The sequence below is a fragment of the Silene latifolia genome, chromosome 1, assembly GCF_048544455.1.
Source record: "Silene latifolia isolate original U9 population chromosome 1, ASM4854445v1, whole genome shotgun sequence".
NCBI classification, from domain to species: Eukaryota; Viridiplantae; Streptophyta; class Magnoliopsida; order Caryophyllales; family Caryophyllaceae; genus Silene; species Silene latifolia.
The window spans coordinates 3,291,394-3,316,020 of record NC_133526.1 but is presented as its reverse complement, the minus strand read 5'-3'; the positions used below and the strand labels follow the sequence as shown (position 1 = coordinate 3,316,020).

At 39.2% G+C, this 24,627-nt stretch overlaps 3 protein-coding genes across 3 annotated transcripts; 1 reads left to right on the top strand and 2 right to left on the bottom strand.

The window, feature by feature from the left end:
• Positions 1–4,444: 4,444 nt before the first annotated feature.
• LOC141593779 (uncharacterized) lies at positions 4,445–5,566 on the top strand. The gene is made up of 3 exons (XM_074414174.1): positions 4,445–4,815; positions 4,980–5,030; positions 5,246–5,566. Exons 1-3 carry the CDS (start codon positions 4,533–4,535, stop codon positions 5,395–5,397), a joined length of 486 nt encoding a protein of 161 aa, XP_074270275.1. The 5' UTR covers positions 4,445–4,532; the 3' UTR covers positions 5,398–5,566.
• Positions 5,567–7,033: 1,467 nt separating this feature from the next.
• On the bottom strand, positions 7,034–10,844 carry LOC141593180 (binding partner of ACD11 1-like). Its single transcript, XM_074414132.1, has 5 exons — positions 10,627–10,844; positions 9,475–9,578; positions 9,320–9,395; positions 7,921–8,004; positions 7,034–7,839 (listed from the first exon to the last, which is right to left on the bottom strand). Exons 1-5 carry the CDS (start codon positions 10,630–10,632, stop codon positions 7,234–7,236), a joined length of 876 nt encoding a protein of 291 aa, XP_074270233.1. The 5' UTR covers positions 10,633–10,844; the 3' UTR covers positions 7,034–7,233.
• Positions 10,845–12,237: 1,393 nt separating this feature from the next.
• Positions 12,238–17,193, bottom strand: LOC141593762 (syntaxin-22-like). The gene is made up of 7 exons (XM_074414173.1): positions 16,736–17,193; positions 14,763–14,856; positions 14,427–14,566; positions 13,641–13,715; positions 13,354–13,511; positions 13,150–13,250; positions 12,238–12,632 (listed from the first exon to the last, which is right to left on the bottom strand). The coding sequence occupies exons 1-7, from the start codon at positions 16,927–16,929 to the stop codon at positions 12,567–12,569; spliced, it is 828 nt and encodes a 275-aa protein (XP_074270274.1). The 5' UTR covers positions 16,930–17,193; the 3' UTR covers positions 12,238–12,566.
• Between the last annotated feature and the right edge of the window lie 7,434 nt (positions 17,194–24,627).

The window sequence follows — 24,627 nt, the reverse complement described above, 5'->3', positions numbered from 1 at the left end:
GGAGTCGTCGGTGAAGGGAATGGCCGATAGGTCACATGCAGTGGGAGGGCGGTCGGTGGCTTGTGGAGACAAGTGGGTGGCCAAAGGAGGTTGATGGCATATTGGCATGGGTGATAGTTAGGGGTGGGCACCGGTCCAAAACCGGAATCAACAAAATTCTTGGACCGGGACCGGACCGGATTACAAAAATTCCGGACCGGGACCGGACCGGTTGGACCGAAACTACCCACTTTTTCAAATTTCGGTCCAAAAATTCCGGTCCATTGAACCGGATTGGACCGGAATAAAAATACAATTTTAAGAAAAAAATGCAAATAACAATAATTTCGGGCATTCCGGTCCAAACCGGTCCGGACCGGAAAATACCGGTCCCGGACCGGAAACAGAAATCTTGGAAAATGGTGGACCGGAGACCGGACCGGAATTTTTAATTCCGGTTCCGGTCCACTAGATTCCGGTCCGGACCGTCCATTTTTCCGGTCCGGACCGGATTATGCTCACCCCTAGTGATAGTGGTGGTGGTCTATACTGGGGGTGATGGATAAAAAGGATATGAGGGAAGAAAAAAGATCGAAATCAAAATATATTTCCTCCATTCTAATAATTTGTTGACCTTTTTTTTTTATTTTCGGATGTTTCAATTATCTGTTTATCTTTTTATTTTGCAAATGTTTTTGATTAGTAACTTGTTTCTTTATATAGACTTTGATCCTTTTGTCATCCAATAATAATCCTTTTTATTTTCTCAATAATAAAAGTTAAATGGAGGAAATATTACTTTTAATAGTCTTAAATTATACGAAGTAGAATCTTAATATTTTACTCCGTTTAAGGTAATTTAAGTTGCTGAGGGAGTAGTAGTTTACGACTTTGCGTCATGTAGACTCACCAGTCGGCCGTCAGACCGGCATACACTTGTTAATTCTCCCGCGCATGCTCGTAATATACAAGACCTTTGGTCCCGGCCTTCGTCATCTTTTAGGCTGCCAAATGAATGATACGTTCATTTACAGCCAAGAGTAGGTTCAATTTTCCTACGTAACATAACTACTTTTCACTAGATTATTAGACCCAGGACCAGGCAGTAGGCTCTCCTTCATTCATTTAACCTCGTCAACTGTCCTATTTCTATTCTCGTCTCGTCTTTTTCCTCACCACGGGCATAAAAAAATCATTCACTAGAACAAACACGTAAAAAAGAAAAAAGACTAGAAATATTATTAATAATCATGACAACATTGTAATAGAAGGTAATTCTTCTTTCTTGGTCTATTGTTTTAAAATTTACTCCATCCGTAATTCCGTTTTGTCAAGTTCAATATATTTGACGAAATATTCAAGAGGAAATTTAAAAGATATACAGTATTAAATTGAATCGAGTACTCTGTATTATAGAAGCAAATAGAGAGTATTTACATGGCTTATGATCTCCTGAAATATCGTGCCATTTCATACCATTACAGAGTAATTTGCTAGATAAAGGAGAAGAGAAGGTCTTACTTTAAACCGTTTTAACTAATGACTTTTCACAAATTTAATTTTTATTAATGTCTTATTTAAATTAATTATGATTTCCGTCTTAACTCAGGGCGGACTTAACAAAGAATACATGAAAAAATAATACTCCCTCCTATTCCGAATAACTGTCCCATTTGGACAATGGCACGAAAATTAAGGAATTGAGTTAAAATAATGAAAAGTATTGTATAGGGGTAGGAATATAAGAGTTAAATAATGAAAAGTATTGAATATGATGGTTTAGAGGTGGTTGGGGTGGTAAATAAAGAAAAGAGTCATGGTTAGGAAGGTAAAAAAACATGTCCAAATATGGCAAATGGGACAGTTATATGAATAGACGAAAATGGCAAATGGGACAGTTATTCGGAATAGGAGGGAGTATGAAGTGCCAATGCCGCGCAACAACGGTCATCTTCTCTTTAGAAAGAGAAGGCAAACGGTAACCTAGCACTTTATCCGACCCTATGTAGCTATAGCTATGCTAAAGCTTTAGATTGTTTCACCATCTCCACCCATAAAGTCACTTGCAATTATCACCTTAGCATGATAAAGCACATATAAAGCTCCTCCCTTTTTTCTACGTCAACTTTTGGACCCCCCTTCCTTTTAACCATCATTAGTTGTATCATCAACATTGTGATTAGTAAATAATTAACTTTGTTATGAAATGACTCAATTATACTTCCAAAAAATAAATAAATAATTGAGATTAGGGGTGGTTAAACGGGCGAGAGACAAGTCAGGCTGGAGAAGGTCTGCCTAGACCCAACCTTGGTGGGGGACGGGCGGGGTCGGGCCTGATAAGGTGGATCCGCTACCAAACTGGGGTAGATTATAAGGGCGGGTCTAAGGTGGGCCCGAGTTATGGCAGGCTTTGGTGGGCGGGCCGGTTGAAATCTATAGGACCTGACACGACCTGTGATATTAAGCGGATCGAGATGGGAAAAAGTGGCCCTACTAACCGGTCGGTTACGTGGGCCGAAACGGCCTTTATCTTTGACCTAAACTGAGATCGAAGGAGTACAAGATTCACCATTTTCATACAACAAGCCCAACTAATTGGGTTTGGACAAGATTACTTAATAAGGTCTAGGCTACTAAGCCAGTCTTTTTCATACATTTGTTTGACTTATTTGATTTTTTATAGTTTTTAGATGACCTTTTATAGATTACTCTTTAAATTATGATTTTTAGATACAAAAATTTAATAATAATGTAAATATGTTAGTGATACATTAATTTTTTTGTTTGTCTATAAATAATTAAGGTCAACAATATACAAGCTTAACTTCAATATATGGGTAGTTTAGAATGTACTCCGTATATAAGTATAGAATTAAGGAATTTGGTCATTTGTTATTTGTTAATATATGGAAGTCCATTTTTTTAAACAAAATGAAATTGATCCACTTGATTAGTCCCATGAGATTTTTATAGATGAAATTAACTAAGAGTAGGTCTCCTGAGAGACGGTCTCTTAATAAGCTTTATTGAGAGACCATTGTACAATTTTAAGAAAAAGTGATACTAAAAGTAATAAAATAGGTACAAATCATGATTAAGAATAAAATGAGTACATTTATTATGTATATAGGTACGAAATTACTATGTCACGATCAACAATAAAAATGGTACGAAATACAAATAAAAGGGTACGAAAGATTGGTCTCTCAATAACTTAGTGAGAGACCGTCTCTCCCAAGTTTTATTGATTAACTAATCAATGCTTAGTAACATGTAGATGTAGGCATTCCAATGTTCATATTGTCAACATTATGAGATTTTTATAGATGAAGTTTACAACGGGTGACTTAACTCTTAAGCATGCGAATACAAAAACATTTTGTTTTTGGCAATTAAGACAAGAAAACTAGAAAAGTAGAACACCATAGCCATAGTTAAGAACAACACTAAAACTTAGCGCATCCCATTTACGATTAATTATAATGTAAGACGGTTTTATATATATTATAAGACAATTTCATAAATAAATAAAGTCTTACATATTTATTTATCATTAATACTCCCTCCATTTTTTAATATATGACGTTTTGCTTTTTCGAGGCAAGCCTTTGACTTTAATATCTACAAAATTAACAAAAATATATTTGTTAAAAAATTATAAAAATTATACCATTAAATTCCTTATGAAAAACTCTTTCATATGAGTATACATATCACTATATTTAAACATATAATTTGAGAGATATTGAAGAGAGAAGTGTGTCTCGAAATGTGAGAAAGTCATATATAGAAAAATAGAGGAAGTAAATAAATAGTCTTTCAAATAATGAGATTGTCGTTCGACCGCTTTATATTATAATTCGTGTATAAATTTTCATAAGGACTATAAGTAACAAAAAGCTATTGCATTTACAACTACTCAAGTTATTGAGTATTTAAGCAATTAAGCACAAAAGTGGGATATGTAATCCTTAATTCCTTACCGACGCTATAAGTCTATAAGAAGTCATTTAAGAAAATATTTATATTTCTATCATGATAAATTGAAAGATATACTCATTATTACTGTATTATTTTTAGTGAAAAATTCATACAATTTTTTTTTTTGAGGGAAGAAAAAATCATACAAATATTACCTTTAAATGACTTCTTATCCCGCGCTTTTAAGGGCACACGTTAGAAAATTGATAAAGCTATTATGAGATTTCTTACATAATATGTGCTCTTAGGATTTATTTTTATTCCATGTCTTTTTCATTATTTCAATTAAATTATACAATATATTATACTCCGTATCTTACAGAATCTTAGTATTAGTATACAAACGATATATTACACCCATTCAAAATAATATACATGGGAGAATTTTGAATCCGTGACCTATTATCACAATATATCCGTCTTAACTACTAGGCTAAGATATTTACGGTGTCGCACATTAAATACTCTTACGCTCCCTCCACAATGCACATAAAACCACATTAACTCACACCACAACTGATAGAATCATTCTCCAATTTTTTCACTATCTTCTCTCTAAAACTCTAACCATGCAACGCCAATCTTTAGGTTCACCAAGCAGAGAAAGACTAGTTATCTCCACCGACGACGTCGTTTTAATGTCCGACGATCAACGCCGCCGCGATTCATCCCCGTCCTCCTTCTCCTCCTCTTCCTCCGCCATCGCCGTCACAGACGACGGCGAATTCAAAACAGAGAAACCTCACCGCTCTCACTCTCCGCCGCCGGAAAACTTCATTCACTTCATTCCTATCCTCATTGTTTTCTGTTTCCTCGTACTTTATTTATCGTCTCATGATCCTTCTCCTCAAGGTTATTTTTACTCTCTCCGTCTCTAAAATATCTTTCATTTTTCACTAAAATACCTCTGGATTTCATTTTCATACGTTTGTTCAAATATCGTCTCGAAAAACTTGTGTAATGTTGTTTGACTTTATTTAATCGATGATTTAATTTAATTTAATTATCTGCTGCAGATTTGGCTCAATTTCATGGATTTAAATTCAAGCATCCAGAAGAAATTACAGGTATGTATAAATAAATTTGATACATAACTTGCATTATACTCCTACTTTTGAAATTCGATTTTTGTTGAATAAATTGTTGCTTTGATTATAATTTAAGCATATAGACCGTCTCAATTATTCGTTTACCTTTTAATTAAAGGTAAATGAATGATACTAGTAGTTTCGGAACTCGATTTTCGATGAAGAGATTGTTGATTTGATGATAAATTATGCAGAATTGAAGGAAATTGACGAAGCGAACAACAATAATAAGCAGCTGAAACGAAGCAAAGCATTTGCAATACGAAGTTTGACGAATTTACAAGAAGAAACAATGCAAATTGACAGTTCGAATGCTCGTTCTCACCGAAAACTCGGCGATTTTTAGTCAATCTTGCAAAATGTGCGCACATGCTGTAGAATAATTTCGCCATTTTTTTATTGTTGTTATTATTCGAGATTTGGATATATTAGTTATTGATTATCGATGTATAATGACTAATGAGTGGTTTCGTTCGAAGGACAATGATCAGGATCGGTTATTGATTTTCTGGACAGTAACGCTATCTCAATTTCTAAATTGAATTTTCACAAAATCTCATTGAAGACGGGCGATATCCGTCACAAACTTGTGACGGATACCGTTTCCTCTCACAAAATGCTCATTGAGAGGTAAGTGGGAAGCACATGGGGGGTGCCCCACCTTGTCCCTTCTCCCTTTTTGTGAGAGGTCACAAGCTTGTGACGAGATTAGCCCGTCACAAGCAAGAGTAGCTGTTGAATTTTACTTACCACATTAAATACACGTCGATTTTTATTGCCGTTTTTTAAAATTTTATTATTTTCTTGGTATTATTCTAAATTTGGATAGATATTAATTATTGATTATTATTGATGTATAATTGAGTGGCATGGTTCAAATTGTGACAATTTTTTTGTTTTTTATTTAAAAAATATCTGACCGACAGAAAAAAGAAAATGATAGCTGGAAAATAGGGAATTAGATGTGTCCTACACTCCTAGTGTAACACTGTAGCTGGTAAGAGTGGATGGAGTCCAGCTAGGACTTGGTCGATTGGGCCACTCGAGCGCTAATTATTTTGTAAGACCGTTGTATATTGTATAACGATTTAACGATAATTTGACCATTAATTAAATGTTTATAAATTTTCTTGTTTAATAATGATAATAAACAAGATGTAAAAGAAATTAGAACCTCGGTGTACACTGTTTATACACTTATACACGGAGTATATATGAAAACGAGAAAAATGTAGTAAGACACTCGAATAAGAAAACGTAAAGAAATGATCGGGACAGAATGAGTACAATTTTAGAGGCCGAATAAAGCCGTTGTTGAAGCACTCACAGGTGGACCTGGATGAGCCAATTCATTGAATGAGTTGGACTTTGGGTCTTACAGCCTGGCATTTTTTAAAATTATTTTAAATTAAATTGTCAAATTGCAATTATATATTCCAGCAGTACTTGTACTATTTATTTACACTTTCAGCATTAAATGGGACCCAGAATAATGTTGCAACTTGGATGGTTGTGGTCTGGCTTGCCTTGGGACTTGTGAAGTTGTGAGTTGTGACTGATTCTCCTAAAAATCACAAATTCTTATTTGTGACGGTATATCCGTCACAAGTTTGCGACGGGTTAAGTAACACTCATGTGACGGATAATACCCACATAAGTAATACTTGACCCATCGCAATTATTTTGTCTTATCTGCAAGTTTACGACGGGTAATACCCGTCACAAGAGAGACTTGCAATGGGAAAAGAAAGAATCACTGAACCAGATGCTGTTTGAATTCTCTCAGTGTTCTTTCGTCACAAAATGTCAGTTAATTTAAGCGGTAAAGTTATGAAAGATGATGCCTATAATCTGGGTTCAAATTCTGTCAGCAACATATTGCCACATATTCGATTAATCGAACCACACCTCAGCAATCTTAAAAAAGATTTGAACTTATAACCTCAAAGTCATCGTGCCTCACTTTTAGGCGAACATTGAGGTTTAATGGACAATGGTCCCAAGTTCGAACTTGTTTCCTCGTATATAACTGAATATTTCACTTTTATGAGGTTCGTTTACATATTGTAGGCTCAAAGGAAACTATAAAGCAATTGCATTATAGCAATGACCATGGAGAAAATAAAGAAGACGAAAAAAATATTGTCGAGAAAAAATATACTCCGTACCATCTAATGCAATATCAAAGGATCAAGCCTTGTGCAGGCTCAGGCTTAGTGGGTTGTTGCTCATTTTGGAGTGAATCCTTGGGAGATGAAAAAGCGTTGGGGGAGCCAGCGATTGGAGAGTTGGGTTCAGACTCGGAAAAATGAACCTTTGCATAGTCATCCACCATTTTTCTCTTCTGCTCATCGTCCACCATACCAACTCTCTCTTTCGTCTTTTGACCGACATCACTCGCTGCTTTGGTCACCTTGTTGAAAGCACCGGTCACCCAAGTAGCACCAGTGAGCACATAACGGTTTTTTATTATAGCAGAACCCGCATTACTGACCGTTTCCTCAGCTACTGAAAGGGCCGTTTTGGTTTTCTCAGAAACCTGGAATTTCTCATCCATCTCCTTGACTTTATTGTTGACAGCAGAAGTGCCCAGGCTGATCTTCTCGGTGAAACCAAGTTTTTGATCAAGAGACGCGATTTTGAGTGAGGCTGTTGAAGTCAGTTGGTGCTTGTCGTCGAAGGATTTTGCCTTTCCAACTGCATCTTTCCCAAGTACAAATCCCTTGGATAACATGCTGCTGACGACATCTTCTGCTTTCCGAAGTGCGGATTGGGGACTCTGGCCTTCCTGTGACGATTCGGGAGGCGTTACTTAGAAGCATTAGTTGGCAGAGAAGAAGAAGGTAGAAATATGAGAGCATTTTCTTACAGATACTTGAGCCAAAGCAGCAGGTGGCAATTCATATTCCGGATCCAAAGTTATTGTGACCGTCTTACCAGCTATTGTTGCTCCCTGGCATATGCAATTATGCACACAGTTATTATCAGATGGCAACTAAGTCTGTTTTTCGGGATGTCAAAGGGAGTCATAAGGCAGTTATGGTGACGGGTTTGGAACCCAAGTCATATTCACCAATCACCACTACTCCAATAGTCCAATGACTTCACCGGCCAACTTGCTGACATCTTCACAAGACAGAAAAAATGCAGATGATCATGTCCTCAGGAAGACTCGTGATAGGGCTCAAACTAATGAGAGATGCAATTGCCTATGACAAAAACATGTCTCCGCCAAAGAAGATTTTATTTAGAATAATATGCTAGAGTTATGCAAAAGGGTTACCAAATTCAAAATGAGAACAACATATCGATCACAATAGAACAAAATTCAGCATATAGTCTAGATTGATTGAATTTCACAACTAGCTTAATTGACCACAATGATAGAGGTAGAAAAGAGTGTCTTTTATGTTCCTGCAAGAGTAGCTTTGGCCTTTTCAAAGAAAAATGGGCCGACCTAGGGTTAATCCTCAACTGGAGAATAGTAAGACCCCCAAAATAGCATGTGATTTACGGATATTTTCCATACAGTTGGTAAAGACCAGTTACTCTAACAAGGCAACAAGAACAAATGCGGAGGACTAATCTTCACTGGATCATGATTTCTATGATAATCAACAATGCATCTAAGTTGCTGTCCAGTACTGGTGAAAGAATAAAAGAAATATCTAAACAAACCCAAAACAAACAAAAAAACAATTACGGGAGGGATGTTTTTCTGATATAGTTGCTTGCCCCGCAATCTGTGGAACCCCTAAGACCAACGTTATTATTGTTGTTGTAGCTTAATACACAACATTTTTTTTCTTCATTTTCATTTCACGACAGTAAACTTCATTGAAACAAAATTTAGGCAAGGCAGCCAGGAAACTCTCATTTCCATATGTTATATTTTGTATTCAACTACTTAACATGGTGAATATTTCAACACTAAAGCTGTACATTATGTTACTAAACTTCGGAACATATATTTTTACCAAATATGTCAAAAGTATTGATAGGAATTAGGAACAATGCAAAGTTTCATGAAACCATGTACTACTTGGCAGTTGGCACAAAGTCAATTTATCTATTTTGGTAAAAGCAACCGAGTAGAAACTCAAAATCTAGCCATGCAGAATGTAACCTCTAAATCGGAAACTTGACACAATACATTGACTCTTTGTTTGGATACAGAAAGGGACTAACAACATCCATCATTCAATAATGTAAGAGCTATTTCTCAATATGAACAGGTGAATTCATCAATCATCAACAATGAAGATTACCGTTAACAAAACAGCAGTATCAGCGCCTTGTGAATCCTTGAATGTAACATACGCAGTTAGAGTCTCCTCATCTTCGCTGCAAATGTACATTAAATAAGCAATATTGACCTTTGATTATCATGGCAAAAAAATCAGCTTACAGAAATTTTGCTAACCTCTTGGTCTCCACATATTCAAGGTCTCCGGAGAAAGAAAAGAACTCCTTAAGTTCTAGTTCAGATGCCTTACAAGACACATTGCTTACTTTAACCGTCTTTACCTAGAACGTGAGACAAAACCAGAAAATGATAAGCCCATTTCCTAAAGAATACTAACAAGGTTGTACTTGTACATAATCACCAGCACAAAATCTATACCAAACATACATCACAATTCACAACTATGACTCTATAAGTAACGATTTTTTGTTTGTTTTCCACCTTAAAATACATTTGCCATCCAAAAGCAACGAACAATAATAAATGTTCCCGGTGGCAGAACTAAGGGGAGCTAGTAGGGCCGTTCAGCCCTCTACAATGGAAATTTTGAAATTCTTACTTAGAATTTCCAAGCTCTTTTCGAGTTTACCTCACTACATTACTCGTCCCCTAACTACAAATCCTGATTCCGCCACTGAATAGTCCCCTCCCTCCTCGCCAATCTCTGTGCCAAAAGCAACAGTATGTAAACTGACCGCGACAGAGGAAGTATAAGCTAAACATCATGTAGCTCCGATCCGTGGGGTACGGTTTTTACTTCCCAAGCAAAGAAGATTCAAACATATATGCAAATTTGCCAACTTCCACTAAATAAAGTCAACAAACAATACCTCAATTACTTTAAAAAATTAACAATAATTAGTGTAGGCCTCCCCTTAACTCTGGTGCTTAATTTTCCACTTTCGAATTGAGGGGGTGGTTTTCGAACCTGTGACCTTTTGCAAGAAACCATCTCAACCAAAAACTTAAGCTAATGGTTGGAGTCCCGAGATCGGTTTGATAGTCTAACATCTATTTCACTTAAAATTAACTATCCATCATCAAATTACTAAAAATGTGGCAATTAAAATTGACAAATCAAACCAAAAAAGACTCAATTTTACTACAAATATCAACAAAATAAATCATACCCATTATTAATAAACAAAAACCCAGAACAAAATGTAAGATTTCAAGCTTAATTTCTACAGATCTATGAACCATAACATTCAAAAATTACTCCATAAACTACGTTACAACTTACAAATTAACTACAAAATGAGCTAATTAAGATGAATTAAACTAGAATGTAATGTATAAATGTGGAAATAGTAAGGGATTAATGCTTACCGACATGTTTGAATGATGTGAAAGAAAATGAAAAAGGTGAAGATTTGATTGAAATTTAAAGAGGGAATAGGAAAGTGTTTGAAAACGAGGGACGACAGCGAGAGATTTTGGGGATAGTATGTAAGGAAATCCACGTGATTACGTGAATATGTTAGTGATGCACGATCGAACGAGGGGGTTGTGACTTGTGTGAATACAACGGAGTCGAGATTTATACTAGAGGGCATTGGTGGGAGCTAGATGGGGTTAGCAGGGACGCTCGCTCCGCTGCCAGATGAAAATTGTAAAAGTTTTACGGATAATGCACGCGGTGCCCTTGAGGTTTGAGATTTTGCCCGAAATACCCAATTTTTTATCCGAAAAACTATAAAAGGCCATAACTCGTGTTTACAAGCTCAGAAAGTGACGATTTTTTTTTCCAAATTGATCATCTTTTTGAGATCTACGACTTGAAAAAAAAAATTGTCTAGTTTGGAATTCGTGACCAAGAGATATGGTCACTCAAAGTTTATTTGGTAAAAAAAACTGACATACAAAAACTCATAGCCAGAGGATTCAAATACGACAATTTTTTTTTTTCAAATCGTAGTTCTCGGAAAGATGATCGATTTGAAAAAAAAATTATATCTTTTTGAACTCATAAACACGAGTTATGGCCTCTTAAAGATTTCCGGACCAAAAAGTTGGGTATATCGGGCAAAATCTCAAACATCAAGGGCACCGCGTGCATTTTCCCAAAGTTTTAATTAAAATTTCCGAAATTTTTTCGAGCTCCCCTCATACCATTACCCGTTCGCCCCCGCTGGAATCAATTCCTGGCTCCGCTAGTGCTAGAGGGCAGAAAATTATACTCTGTATTCTGTAATGAGGATTAATAAGTAATGGTTACGCGAGGATCGAGGAGGGTGAGTGTAGATCCCTTTGGCGGCTAATCCTCTTGATAGTACAATAGTAGCGTCTAAATGTGCAAATGTCATAGCAGAAGCGGGATCGGTCAAATCGTCTGCAGGTACCCTTCTTGGCCCCCTTATTTTACCACTGATCGAATCTCGTTGTACAAGTTTGTTTTGATGGTTTCTTGACGCGTTTCTTGTGAATATGTTCCTTTGCTTGTATGTGCAATATATGTTTATAAAAAGTCGGGCCAAATTTTGCCTATTTACTAAACTTAATCACAATGTTTTTTTTTTTTCTTTCTAAATACGGAGTATATCCCGCCCTTTATAGCTTAAGCATACAATCATCCCAATTCTCATTTTACACTCGAGTAAGAATAAGGTCACGATAAAATACCCGGACTTCGTTCCTGTATTAAAGATCTTCCACATTGCTTTTGGGTTATAGTCTCACAAAAATACAATCTGGTTCATACACATCGAGTAAAGGAAAGGAACACGGATTTGGGAAAGACTGACTGAATTACAGGAGCTACCGGCCCTGCAATCCAAGTACTGACAATTTCGATGAATGACGAGTCCAGTTCCTTCAAATCAGGTTCCTCAAATGACATCATCGATTCTAAATCTCAAAGAAGTTTCAGATTTTACAGTCTGATTCCGCGACTAAACAAAAAAGAGGGCTCCAGGAGAGTAAGCAAGAATAATACAGTACTTAGGACATCGACGCACCTTTATTATTAACAAGTTATTTTCAAACTGAACAACAAAGAATTATGCAACATACTGCAAGTACCGTCATTTCAGAAGTAGATGACCTTACAAGAAGAAACACAGACCCGAAACTCCCCCCTTCGACACAATGGCTACATGACCCCATGACCTGTAAGTGATGCACATATCACTTTAAATTCCCAAATATTTCCCCCTTTACATAACAATGATCAAATACTAGACAACAAAGGGTTGAAAATTGAACGGAAAAAGGAAAAAGTAGTTACATATTTCCGAAACATAAAACACTGGTTCCCAAGTATCCCCTTGTTATGCGGCAATGATTATGAGGACAATGAGGAGGATTATCCCAAATATCACGAGCAGCAGGCATGTCTACATTCAATAGACATTCAGCAATCAGGAAATAAGCCATTTTTGACAAAAGACGGATTTAATAAGTAACTGGACAGTATGAATCTTTGAATTATGCTACATCATATAATACTCTAAACAGCATGTTAACCGATCCACTAATTTTGATATCGTCATTGAAATAATTCACTCAAAGTGACAGAGGAGAGCATATTTTGGACTACTGTCAATGCCGGTGTTTATGACCCAATATCTAAAAGTTTCGACGAGAGACAACAAAATAAATTAGGTTATTGGAAGACAGCCTTCAATTTGGGGACTTGGGAGCTCCAATTCTGTAGCAATTTCGTTATACTTCACTTTTACGTGTGATAATTTAGTGCTAGTTAATATAAGTTTCCGACTTTCTGTTATGAGAGATTGAGAGAGACAGGTTTGGATCGTCAACAATATTTTTCGGATTTGATTAATTTAAAACAATTTTAAGAGGCTAATTTTAATTTTTCTCCCAGGGAAAAAAAAAATAGGCCCAACTCACAAGTGAGGAGTTTGATTTTTGGGTCTTTGACGCCTTAGCTAGTTGAGATCTTCCCTGCGCGGTTGCAGCATGAGCATTTTCAACATTGGAGCCGATATCATCTGCGCGTGGAATAATCATAAAGTCAGCCCCTGGATATAGGCATCTGCAATGTCCCTCGAGAGGGAAGAAATTAGATATAAATTAAATAAATAAATAACTTACCAATCATAACTCCTTGATCATGGACTAGCACCGCAAGGTCTTTGAAGATCTCATTTACCTCACCAATTTGATTCTGGATTTCCTGTATTCCCTGCTCTCTTTCCTCGATTATAGCTTCGTTGAAAACTATCTCATTGTCCAATAGCAACACCTCTTGCCTTGTGGATTCACATAATAGATAATCAAATATGTCAAAAGACAGATAAATATTGTCAGTTGATCTGTCCAAAGCACGGGCCCCAAACCTAATTGGCGCATTTGGTAAAAGATGTTATTTTTATTCTCACCTCCTCGCTTCCACAAGAACGGCTCGTTGCTCCTGTGAATTATCTGTACTCGCATCAATCTCGCTAGCCGTGTAGCTATCAGAACACAAAATGAACAAAGGTGAGGGGGATAAAGGATGCACTAGTTGGAACAGATTATTGACTACGAAGTATAAATTGGAAGAAAATAACAGTTTCAGACTTCGTGGCATAATCCTAAATAAATCACACTACCGAAACTACAAAGAACAGACAGAGAGATATAGAAAGAAACAACTTTACAAAAGCAGACAGTATACGATTCCAACTAATATCAAAATTGAAAGCATCACAGGCATCACAGCAATAATACATGTTACTCGACTCATAATACCTAGCATCGCCATGTCTAACACTCGATACTCAATCATCGGTACAAGATATTTCTTTTTCAGCCAAAACGTAAATAACACATTGATTTTGCATAAGATAGCGGAATCCAACGTATGCACACACACCCGTGTCAAATACTTCTAAGCGAGAGTGAGTAACATTGTAAATAACAGTAAACAACAGCTTGCAACTAAGTCCACCAAAGCACCAACTCCATAAAAGACATAGCAAGAAGATAAGACTAGCACGAATTATAGCCTCACAGTTGAGTCAATCCAGCAGGCAAGAAACATAGAATTCATGATGAGCCAAGTTAACCACTAAATTCAGAAAGTTGTACAAATACATTTAATTCAAAGGGCAAGCAATAAATGCATTTCCGAGAAATTACACATTCAATTTGCAGAAGCCAGAAGTCCAGAACCCATTAATCACCTTGAAGGTAGAACAGCCTGAGGAACAAAAGGACTATATGCAGTTTCCCTCTCAGCTGCCAGACGTTGAGCCTTCTGAAATTCCTTCAAAACTGCCTGGAAATCTTTTGCAAGTTTGGCATCAGCAATTTTCCTGCTAGCCTGGAATGCATGATAAGAACGAATATAAAATAGCTTATCGACACAAATATTAAAGCAAATAACCACCTCCATCATAAAAGGCTTCATAAATAGAAGAGTATCACGTGTGAAATACGGATACTATGATATTAGAGCACATAACCACCTAAATCATAACTGCCATCCATTGATCATATGACTCCAAAGAAAGACTTACGCTGACGTTAGCATTGTGATCTGTTTCACTAGCTTGCTTGAGTTTGGCAGAAGTATCCTTCACTAGTTGACCAATGTGCAGCCGTGTCTTGTGGCTGTTCATAAAAGGCATGGTTTAGTGAAGATAGATAGGAAAACATCAAAACAAGATTCACACTGCAAACACGGTCATGGAAGGCTTGCACACTAGCAATTGAACCGCACGGATAAAACGGCTAGGGCCCATCTATAATGCTGATAGATTTGTACCTTGAAGAAATAGGAAGTAATAGAGACCAGTCCTAAGAGACTTCAGTGGAAGCTGTTATAGAGGATTACAGGAACCCTATTCGTAAAAGCTATGCCAGTTTTATTAAACGAGTGATGCACTTTGTGCAGATGTCCTAAATCATATCAGCGTCCAGCCCGAAAAGTGCCGCTTTCAAACATATCAATTGCCTATAAGAGGCCAAACTCCAAAGATCATATTTTCACCGACATGTTGTCATGTTTCAAATATAAGAGATACCTAAACCAGCGGCAAGTTAAACTAGCCAACTTACCAACAAGCTAAGTTACTCTGACTCTCCATATAATTTTGTTTACTCGTGTGTGACAACTGACACTCTTAGCATTTTTGTGACACTTAACAGTTCATTTAAGCCAAAATAAGGGAAATTTTCATAAAATTCCGAGTCAAACACCTAGACATGCACCCATGTCGAACACTTCTAATTGGCTCTATATTACATAGAAGAGAGAAGTCTCTTACGAGTTACGATATGCCAAGAGCCTAAGGAGGATAAAACTAGACACTGAACAATGGGCACCGGAGAAACTATCCGCAAAAAAACAATATGCATAATGGAATAGGATCGAATATAAACAGAGTACTAGAGTAGCACTAGTTGTATCAAACTATCAACTAGCAAATAACGTTGTCCTGTCAACCATAGTTCCATGAAGAAAATGTTATCATCAATCATTCAATCCTACTAACTTATCAAGAAAATCTTCCGGTATAAGAAAAAGTTGAAGAAATAATACTTTCAGTTCCAAAACAAGTACATAGGCATGAATTCTTGATTAACTCCTCCTCATGAACAACCAAATAAATCATCCTCGTAAGACAGAAATGGAAAATAAAAGAAGTAACCACATGTCGGAAAAACTAACTTAACCAAGGCACCCTCATCCAAAATATGAAAATAATCGACACTATGCCTTCATTGCCATCAGCAAGTTAAACATATAACACTCTCTCTTAACTCTCGGCAATGAAGCCTTACATTAATTCCAGACAATTTTCTTGCTTTTCCTTCCTTATATTTTAATTTAATTATGTTTTTCTAGTTTACTTCTACATATTAGTACTAAAGTTGCATATAGCTAAACATGCACAACCAATGCTGAACACGATTCTACTAAAGTTACTAAAAATCCACCAAAACCACACACAATTCGCCACTCACAATAGGCCCCTCGCGTTCATAAATCACTTATTCACAATAAGCCTAGCAATTACACCAATTTGGAACAAACACAATTTGCCGAATAATAAACAACAAATGCAATCATAACAACGCAAAACCCACGAAAATACACCACTCAAAAACAACATTAACGCAATGCGTCAATGGCTCCCGCTAATTGTGTGGTTGGCATGGGGGGGGGGTTAGCAACACAAAGAGCCTGTTTCCGAATGACCCAAGATGGAAAATTGCATCGAGAACTGCATCAAAGGACCACTACTTCACATAAAGGTTAGTCACCCAACAACATTACTACGGCAAATTGCAGGACTAAAGGGTGTCGGATGCACGCAGCCTTACCCTACCCCGTGTTGGCAGCACAAAGAATTTGTTTCCGAACGACCCAATTAACCACATAATAAACCAATCAATTTAACTACATTAACACAAAATTCAACACATGCACAATAACTATATCAATTACAAGGTATCTTAAATGTGAAACCGATCAAAAAACACATACAGCTTTTCACGGAGTTGAGGGGTATCTTTGGGAGTTCCAAGAGTATTAACAAGGCGTTGAAAAGTGGAAACTGCGGTATTAATCTGGAATATTCCGGAAGCTACTGTCTGTGTCGGGTCCTGTTTGGTATTCATCAGATTATTTCTCGAAGTAAGCGGTCTACGAACGCCCGCTTCGAGATCTTGAAAACTCATATTTGATCAAAAGGAAAAATTTTAAAAAGTAGGAAATTTCCTAGAATTCTCAAACCCAATTGAGAACCCTAGAAAATTAGTTAAAGATTGGGACTTTTTAGGGATTTGGGGATCTGGGAATTGTTGGGAATTGACAGAATTCTGGGAATTTTTCTGGGAAAAAAGAGCAAAATAATTTGGTGCGATTTATAGGGAGAAATAATCGGGAAAGATGATTAAGAATTAAGTAACGTGGTGGAGGACGCTTGAGGATTAGTTTAGAATGTCATATGCTCATACGTAGAGGTGGCCAACAAGACGGGTCGGGGTCGATCTAAAATGACCCGTCGGTGGGGTCATCGTACTTCTAATCCACCTGACTTAGACACGAACCCGTTTTGATTCACTTGCAATCGAGGTTGAGAAAGGGTTAAACAACCTTGACTCGGCCTAAACCCCAACCCGCTCCCGACTAGACTTAAGTACTTAACATAACAGTCTCAACTCAATCTGCATCCAAACATACGATATGTATTCGACCTGTATATTGTATTAATCTAACCCTAATCGATATGACCCTGAAGGTTTACTGTCGCATATTGTTCATTATCTCTAAGTAGCTTTATAACAGTTACATAAAGCTAATTTGACTGGATAATTGCAAACTTGATGACCAGATCCAAAAATTAACTCGACTTGATTGACTTGTTTGTCAAGTCTACCCCCAAGGCCCCAACCACACGTTAACCAATCACAAATTCAAACCCGTCCCCAACCGACTATTTGAAACCCTTTAACAAAATGATTAAAACCCATTGCCCTTTGCAACGTGGGGCCCCGACTTGAGCCAACCCGATATTGCATCATATTATTTTTAATTTATTTTTTAAGTGTGATATACGTAATATTTAAATAATTATGTTTGATATATGAACGAACTTTTGTCAAAGTGAAATAATTCATATATATGTTACCGAAGAATATGTATGGTATAAAATGCGAGTGTCATCTTAATTTTCACATAATTTCTTTTTTAATCTATCTATAACTTGACTTGTGATGAGCATCATTTTAATATTTGTCTAAAGACCATTTTCATGAAAGTCTATGTTTATCATTAGAAAATTGTGGTAGATGTATTGTTTAAGCTTTACGATCTACAACTGAAAATAAAATATTATAGCCATGTCAAGTTGGCTCAAGTCGGGGCCGACATTGTTCACAAATAAGATCCTACAACAGACCCATATATATTACATATTAAACTATTTAGGCCCAATAAAAGAAAAAATTCTACACAACCTTTTTCCCTAATTCTGATTTCTCTCCAGTCGACAAACCCTCCTCTTTCTTTTCTCTAAATTTCTCTTAAACAACAGTCGACAAACCTCTCTTTTCCGTAATTCTGATTCTAATATGATGAAAGGGAAGCAATTAGCATCATAATCAAGGAGGAAAAACGCATCTAACAATATTTTGGTGAACGAGAAGCAATTTACATCATCATCATCAAGAAGGAAAAATGGATCTAACAATACTTTGAGGTAAATTTCTACATCAATCATACGAACAATTATTAGAAGAATACAAGCTAAAAAATACGAGCACATAAGAATACGAGCTATTAAGATAAGAATACGAGCTAATGTAAAAAAAAATACGAGCTTAAAAGAATCACGAACTTAAAAATATGAGCACATAAGGATATGAGCTATTAAGATAAGAAGACGAGCTAATGTAAAAAGAATACGAGCTTAAAAGGATCAAGAGTTTTAAAATACGAGCACATAAGAATATGAGCTATTAAGATAAGAATACGAGCCAATGTAAAAAGAATACGAGCTTAAAAGGATCAAGAGCTTTAAAATACGAGCACACAAAAATACGAGCTACAAAGATAAGAATACGAGCTAATGTAAAAATAATACGAGTTTCAACTATTTTCATGCATTATAATATAAATTTTGGATAAAAAAATTTCTTTCTCACGAGTCATGTCATATGATTTATTCCGCATAGTCAATTAATTATAATAATTTAAGAGAGAATATGATTCATTAACTGAATGATAGAGGAGAGAGGAGTTAGCAGAAAAATATGGAAGCAGACAAAGGAGAGAATGGGGGATTGGATTGAAAATTGGATTACGTTATTTTTTTTTTTGGTAAAAGTATTTGAAAAAAGACTAAAATACCCTTGGATGTACAATGCTATTGTACATCCAGACATCCAGTTGTATAGTCTTGGAACTGGACATTGTTGGAGGGGATTTGTTTTTCTAATTCTTGTTTACAATATGTAAATAGAATAATTTATAACGAGAGCGTAAAATCATTAAAGCTAACACTTTTGTTGGGGGTGATGGTGCATATTACCCATAACTTACAAACTTTATAAGTAAGGCTAATTATTTTTCTTAAAGCGTTCCAAAAAGTCGTGTTGGGGAGGAGTTGAGTTTGTAATTGATTTAGGTATGATTGGGTGGCAAACAAGTCCATCACGAGCCAATTTTGGGACCTAATCATACGGGGTTGCAAGCATATGGATCAGATAGACTTCGAGTGTGTTGTTAAAAAATTACTTAGGAATAATGGTCAATAGTGACTACACGACAATAAGCGTTTAGGTCAGATTGGTTAGGGTTGGGCTAATTCCAGATGCAAGTGAAATTCATATCCTCTGTTTGACTACAAATCAAGTATAAGTTGGGTAATTCAGAACGAGTCAATTTTATTACGTTTAGCTGGAGCGGGTTAGGACATGAGTTGGGTCAACAACGTTCATCCCTTTTAAGGTAACGACGGAACCTATATTTCCCATTAGAGGCAAACTTTTTCCGCGGAACGAACTGGTAATGCCATAAAGTAAACCTCAAAATCGAATTTTTTAACTAAAAAATTCGAAATTCTTTATGTCCCGTAGAGGCGAGCGTCCCTGCTAATCCCCCTAAATCCGCCACGTTTCCAAGCCCCAATGAAAGGTGAATCAGATCGTGTTCATGTTTAGATCAAGCCGTTTAATTTTAGTGAAGTATGATGACTCGACTAGTGATCGATCCAGACCGACCCGTACTCTTAACCACATCTCCCCTACTACTAAGAGAATAAAATTCTCAAGTAGTTTTCCCGCCTAACTTACACTACTCTTTGATGGGCCAATCTAAGTTGGGCTGTCGAATTTTACTAAATCAAATTTGATTTTGCGTCAAGTCTAACGTATGATTTGAATCAATTGAAAACCTATACATGGAAACAAATGTATGCTTTGACTTTTCGAATAAATGCAATCCTATACATGGAAACAAATGTATGCTTTGACTTTTCGAATAAATGATGTTCCGGGTGTAAATCCAGAGCAGTTATTTGTTACCACCCGTGCTTGTAGAATGACGTCTTTGGTTGGATCCTCCTTTCGGTCTCCTGAAACGATGAACAAACTGAGGGCTCGGCTTTGGACCGAGCGAACTCACTCCGACGCTCAAGTCAGTTAACTTAGAGAGATAAGTTGTTGTTACTTGGCGAAGTATATATTGTAGAGAGATAAGGAAGATATTACCAGATGAATAGTGATTCTTAGGTTAAATTGTGGATCCTTTCCTCAATGAGGGTTGAGGAGTATTTATAGACTTTCACCTTTTGTCACGTAGTGGCCAAGTGGCTAGCAGGTGGAAAGACTGATCTACCCTCGGCCGTGGGACCCATGGCAGGCCGGCGAACACTGTTGACTCGCCGCCGAGGGGTCTTGGATATGAGTTCGCGGATATGTGCCCCGGCTGGCTAGATGTCCTAGCCGTGGCACAAGAGACAGGCCGACAGGCTGCGTCGGTGAGGCTGCCTAAGTCGTTGACTTGCTTGTGGATATCTTTGACCTTGCTCAATATGTTGACTTGGTCAGCGGGTGCAGAATATGCCCCATCAATTTGCCCCCAGCGTAGTCTATGCCGTGGTATGGGCTCCGATGTATGTTGAGCGTATATTCTGCGTAAGTAAAATTTTTCTGCCCCGGCTTCTTCTACCTCGGCTTGGTCATGCTTAGGCCGTACCATATCCCCCCTCCACATGGATGTGTAATGGACATCCGATGTGGAAAAGAAAGTGACGCTGGCCGAGACCTGGGTTGAGAGTGCCGGTTGTTTTTTATTGCCCCCGGCCGGTGCTACCTAGCTTGGTCGATCATGTGGCCGGCGGAGAACGGATACTCAGGAATTTGTTGAGGAAGATGAATAGGCAAAGAGATATGAAGGGGCGTGTTGAAGACGCTTGGTCACTGTTGCATTGATTGACGTTCAACTGTTGCAACGATTGACATTCCGTGGTTGCATGTCCGACACGTGTCTGTTCGCTGATTGGTTGATGCTTCATGGGCTGTGCCCTGATTGGTCCATCTCCATGGGCTTTGCTCTATAAATAGAGCAGTATCCCTCATGATTTCCGCACAAAGTTCATTTCTTCAAAAAAATTTCTTCTCTCTAAACTTTCAAGGGCTCATTTCTCTTTTAATCTTCAAAGTCGTTGCTTCGGCTAGTGCTTTTCTTCAAGGTAAACAAACAAATTTTTCACTTTTATTTGGTTAATTGTTGCTACCATGTCTTCTGCTGATGCTGAACCTAGTAGCCGTGCGCCGGGGGGTTCCCCGTCGCGTCTTGATGAGGAGGAGATACTAGACGCCATCCCGATAAGGTCTGGGGGCCCTAGGTCTCCTTCTCCCGAACGTGATCCAAAAGCTTTGGAGGATTGGGAGGATGATGATGATGATGACGACGATGATGCTGAAAGGGCTCGTCCTAATGTAGGGAGGCAGTACGTCATGGATCACGGCGATGCTTGTAAGGTCGGCCCTGACCGTGCTTGGACCCATAAGTTTGCCGGTTCTTCCGACGAGACACTTTTCGAGGGCCATTTCCACTTTGGCAGGGGATACAAAATTGTTATCCCTGAGGAGGGTCAGGCCGTCTGCTGCCCTCCACCGGGTTGCACCGGCGTATACATCCGGCACTTGGAATACGGGCTCCGGTTTCCGCTGAATGAACATGTTATGGCCATCATTAGAGCCATGAACGTCGTCGTGGCCCAACTGCACCCGTTGGCTATTAGGACTATAGTCGGCTTTGTCTGGCTCTGTCTCTTCAAGGGGGAGATTCCAACGGTTGATTTATTCCGTCGGCTTCACCACCTTCGGCCGTCGTTTGCTGGTCGCGTCGGATGGTACAGCGTGCAAACGGAGCCGGGTTACATCTCCGTTGATAAGCTTTCTTCCTGCAAAGACTGGAAAGACCGGTGGGTGTACGTTGAGGTGCCGGATGACTATCCGCTGCCCCGGTCCTTCCAGCACCAAGTTAATTTGCGGTGCGAGACTAAGGCGGAGCATGATAAATGGGTCTCCCGGAAGAAGCTTAAAATGAACGCCAGCAAGGTCCCTCTTAATGCGGATGAGAAGCTGGCGATGAGGCTTTTTGAGGCGGACAAGAGTGGTGTGCCGAAAAGATGGATTCCCCCAACGCAGATCATTCTTCAGGATGAGCTGTTCTCCATGTCGGCCTCATACCGGCCCTAGCAAAGGGTGAGTGGGGTCGGTGTGAGGCCCATCGCTGCTCTCAATGTTTCTGTTTCTTGAACTTCGATTTATTTCTTCTACTTAACTCTTGCTTTGCTTCCTTTGCAGACCACTTTGGACCAGACCTGTCTGAGGATATCCTCCGGAGGATGGGGCTGCACAAGGATAAGACCGTTGCTGTTTTGCACCCTAAGGCCCTAGCCCATGATCGCAGAACGTCGCCGAATGATCTCATGGATCAACAGCTGAAAGGCTTGAATGTGGAGGCGGCCCAGGCGAAGGTTGCTGGCAACATATAGCGTTGAACGCGGAAAACAAAGTCCTCGGCGGCGACGGCGTCGACATCAGTTCCACCTCCCATCCCTTCAGTCCAGAAGGAGACGGTGGTGATCGTTGATATCACCGATGGGGGGGACTCCGATGCGGAGGAATCTCCCCTTGTCCGTAAAAGAAAGGAGACAGCCTCTGCTGCTGCTGCTGCTGCTACCAACAAAGAAACGGGACCTCCGGCCAAGAAGGCCAAGACTGGTACGGATCTAACCTGTGGCTCAGACTTAGCCGGCTCTTTAGGCGTTCCTGATGACAGTCTTAATGGCATGTCCACATATGTTGACACAGATGCCTTGATTGAATTTTTTGTAGATCCACCGCCGCCGTCAACCGGTCACACTATTGAACGACGTGCCGAGAAGGGAACTGCGCAGGCAAGTGGTCAAGACGCCACCGTTGTTACCTCCTTCCCGAAGCCTTCCCCCCTCCAGATTAAGTCGGAGGGCATAAGTTTGATCAGGTCACTGGCGAAGTGGGCTGGTACGGCCGGTGCTCTAATTGTGGAGCAAGAGAAGGCCATTGTTGACGCTGCCTCACAGCTCGAGCGGCTAAGGCTTGAACTCGACGCGGCGAATAAGGAGGCTAAGAGGGCCAAGGCTGAGGCTGAAGAGTCAGTCCGTGCTGAGAGAAAACTCAGGGAGGACGCTGAAAGGGAGGTCCTTGCTGAGAGAGCCAAGGCCGCGGCTGCGGCGGCTGAAACTGCTAAGCTGTTGGAGAGGTGTGACCTCGTTCAGAAGCATGCCGACCTCTATTTTAAGCAGAGGAACGAATTTAGGGGCCTGTTTCAGGTCCAGGGGAAGGTGGTTCGGAACAAGGATGCTATCATCGCCCAAAGGGAGGAGGACATTGAGACGCTCCAAACCGTTGTCCTCCCTAACATGTGCGCCCAATACCGGGACCTGGCCGAAGAAGTTGCCAGGGAAGTGATTGGGGAGCTCTTCCCCCTTGATGGCTCCTTTCCGTGGGACAAATTTGACGAGTTGTTTGACGACAAGCTCGAAGCTAAAGAGAAAGCCGCGGAGGAGAAGGCCAAGAAGGAGGTAAGGGTGAAGATAGAGGAAGAGGCGGCCGCGGAGAAGGCGGCCCTTGCTGATAAGACTAAGGCGGCCAAGGAGGAAGCCGAGAGGATGAGGGCAGCTGAGGCTGCTGAGGCTGAGGCTGCTAAGAAAGCTGAGGCTGAGGCCGCTGAAGCTGAGGCTGCTAAGAAAACTGCTGGGTCGCCCATCAAAGATGATGATGCTACCGCTGCTGATGGCAAGCAGCAACAGGCATAGGGAGACGGGCGGTCGTCACCAGGCTCACCCGGCGTCTCGGATAGCTTCAGCTGTTCGGGAGCCAATTATTAAGCCTTTCCTCCCTGCCATCTTTTGGCGCTTCAAATGATATGTCTGACCTTTTGCTTTTCTTTGTATTTTGTACAACTTTGGTAGGTTGTGTTTTGGCTTATCCCTATGGGGACGACCGTCGTCTGTATTCTCCTCACTTGTAACCTGTTATCATTTTTAATAAGAGTTTGCCTTATTTGCCCCCGGCGTGGCCGGGGTTTTGATCACAGTTCCTCACTTGTCTTCTTGCGTTATTAATTGAGTGCCTTCGTTTTTACCTTCGGCCTTGCCGAGGCAGTTAGAATGCATATCTCAACTGTTTTAACGTCTCTAAGGCATGTTGATCGCCTTCGCGAGCATCAACTGCGCTGGTAGTGACTGCCGCGGCGTCTACTACTTGGAGTGACTGCGACGGCGCCTGCTTCTTGATGGAGACTGCCGTGGCGTCTACCACTTGGAGTGACTGCTGCGGCGTCTACCTCTTGGGGTGACTGCCGTAGCGTCTACTACT

Excerpts from the sequence above, each read along its gene's own strand:
- LOC141593762 (XM_074414173.1), bottom strand. The coding sequence starts at position 16,929 with ATGAGTTTTCAAGATCTCGAAGCGGGCGTTCGTAGACCGCTTACTTCG. Across the intron at positions 13,251-13,353 it reads TGATCAAGGAGTTATGATTG|ATGATATCGGCTCCAATGTT; the intron begins GTAAGTTATTTA and ends TTCCACGCGCAG. Across the intron at positions 12,633-13,149 it reads AAAAATCAAACTCCTCACTT|ACATGCCTGCTGCTCGTGAT; the intron begins GTGAGTTGGGCC and ends TATTGAATGTAG.
- LOC141593779 (XM_074414174.1), top strand. The coding sequence starts at position 4,533 with ATGCAACGCCAATCTTTAGGTTCACCAAGCAGAGAAAGACTAGTTATC. Across the intron at positions 4,816-4,979 it reads TCATGATCCTTCTCCTCAAG|ATTTGGCTCAATTTCATGGA; the intron begins GTTATTTTTACT and ends TATCTGCTGCAG. Across the intron at positions 5,031-5,245 it reads GCATCCAGAAGAAATTACAG|AATTGAAGGAAATTGACGAA; the intron begins GTATGTATAAAT and ends TAAATTATGCAG.
- LOC141593180 (XM_074414132.1), bottom strand. Across the intron at positions 9,396-9,474 it reads GAATATGTGGAGACCAAGAG|CGAAGATGAGGAGACTCTAA; the intron begins GTTAGCAAAATT and ends GTACATTTGCAG. Across the intron at positions 7,840-7,920 it reads CTGCTTTGGCTCAAGTATCT|GAAGGCCAGAGTCCCCAATC; the intron begins GTAAGAAAATGC and ends GAATCGTCACAG.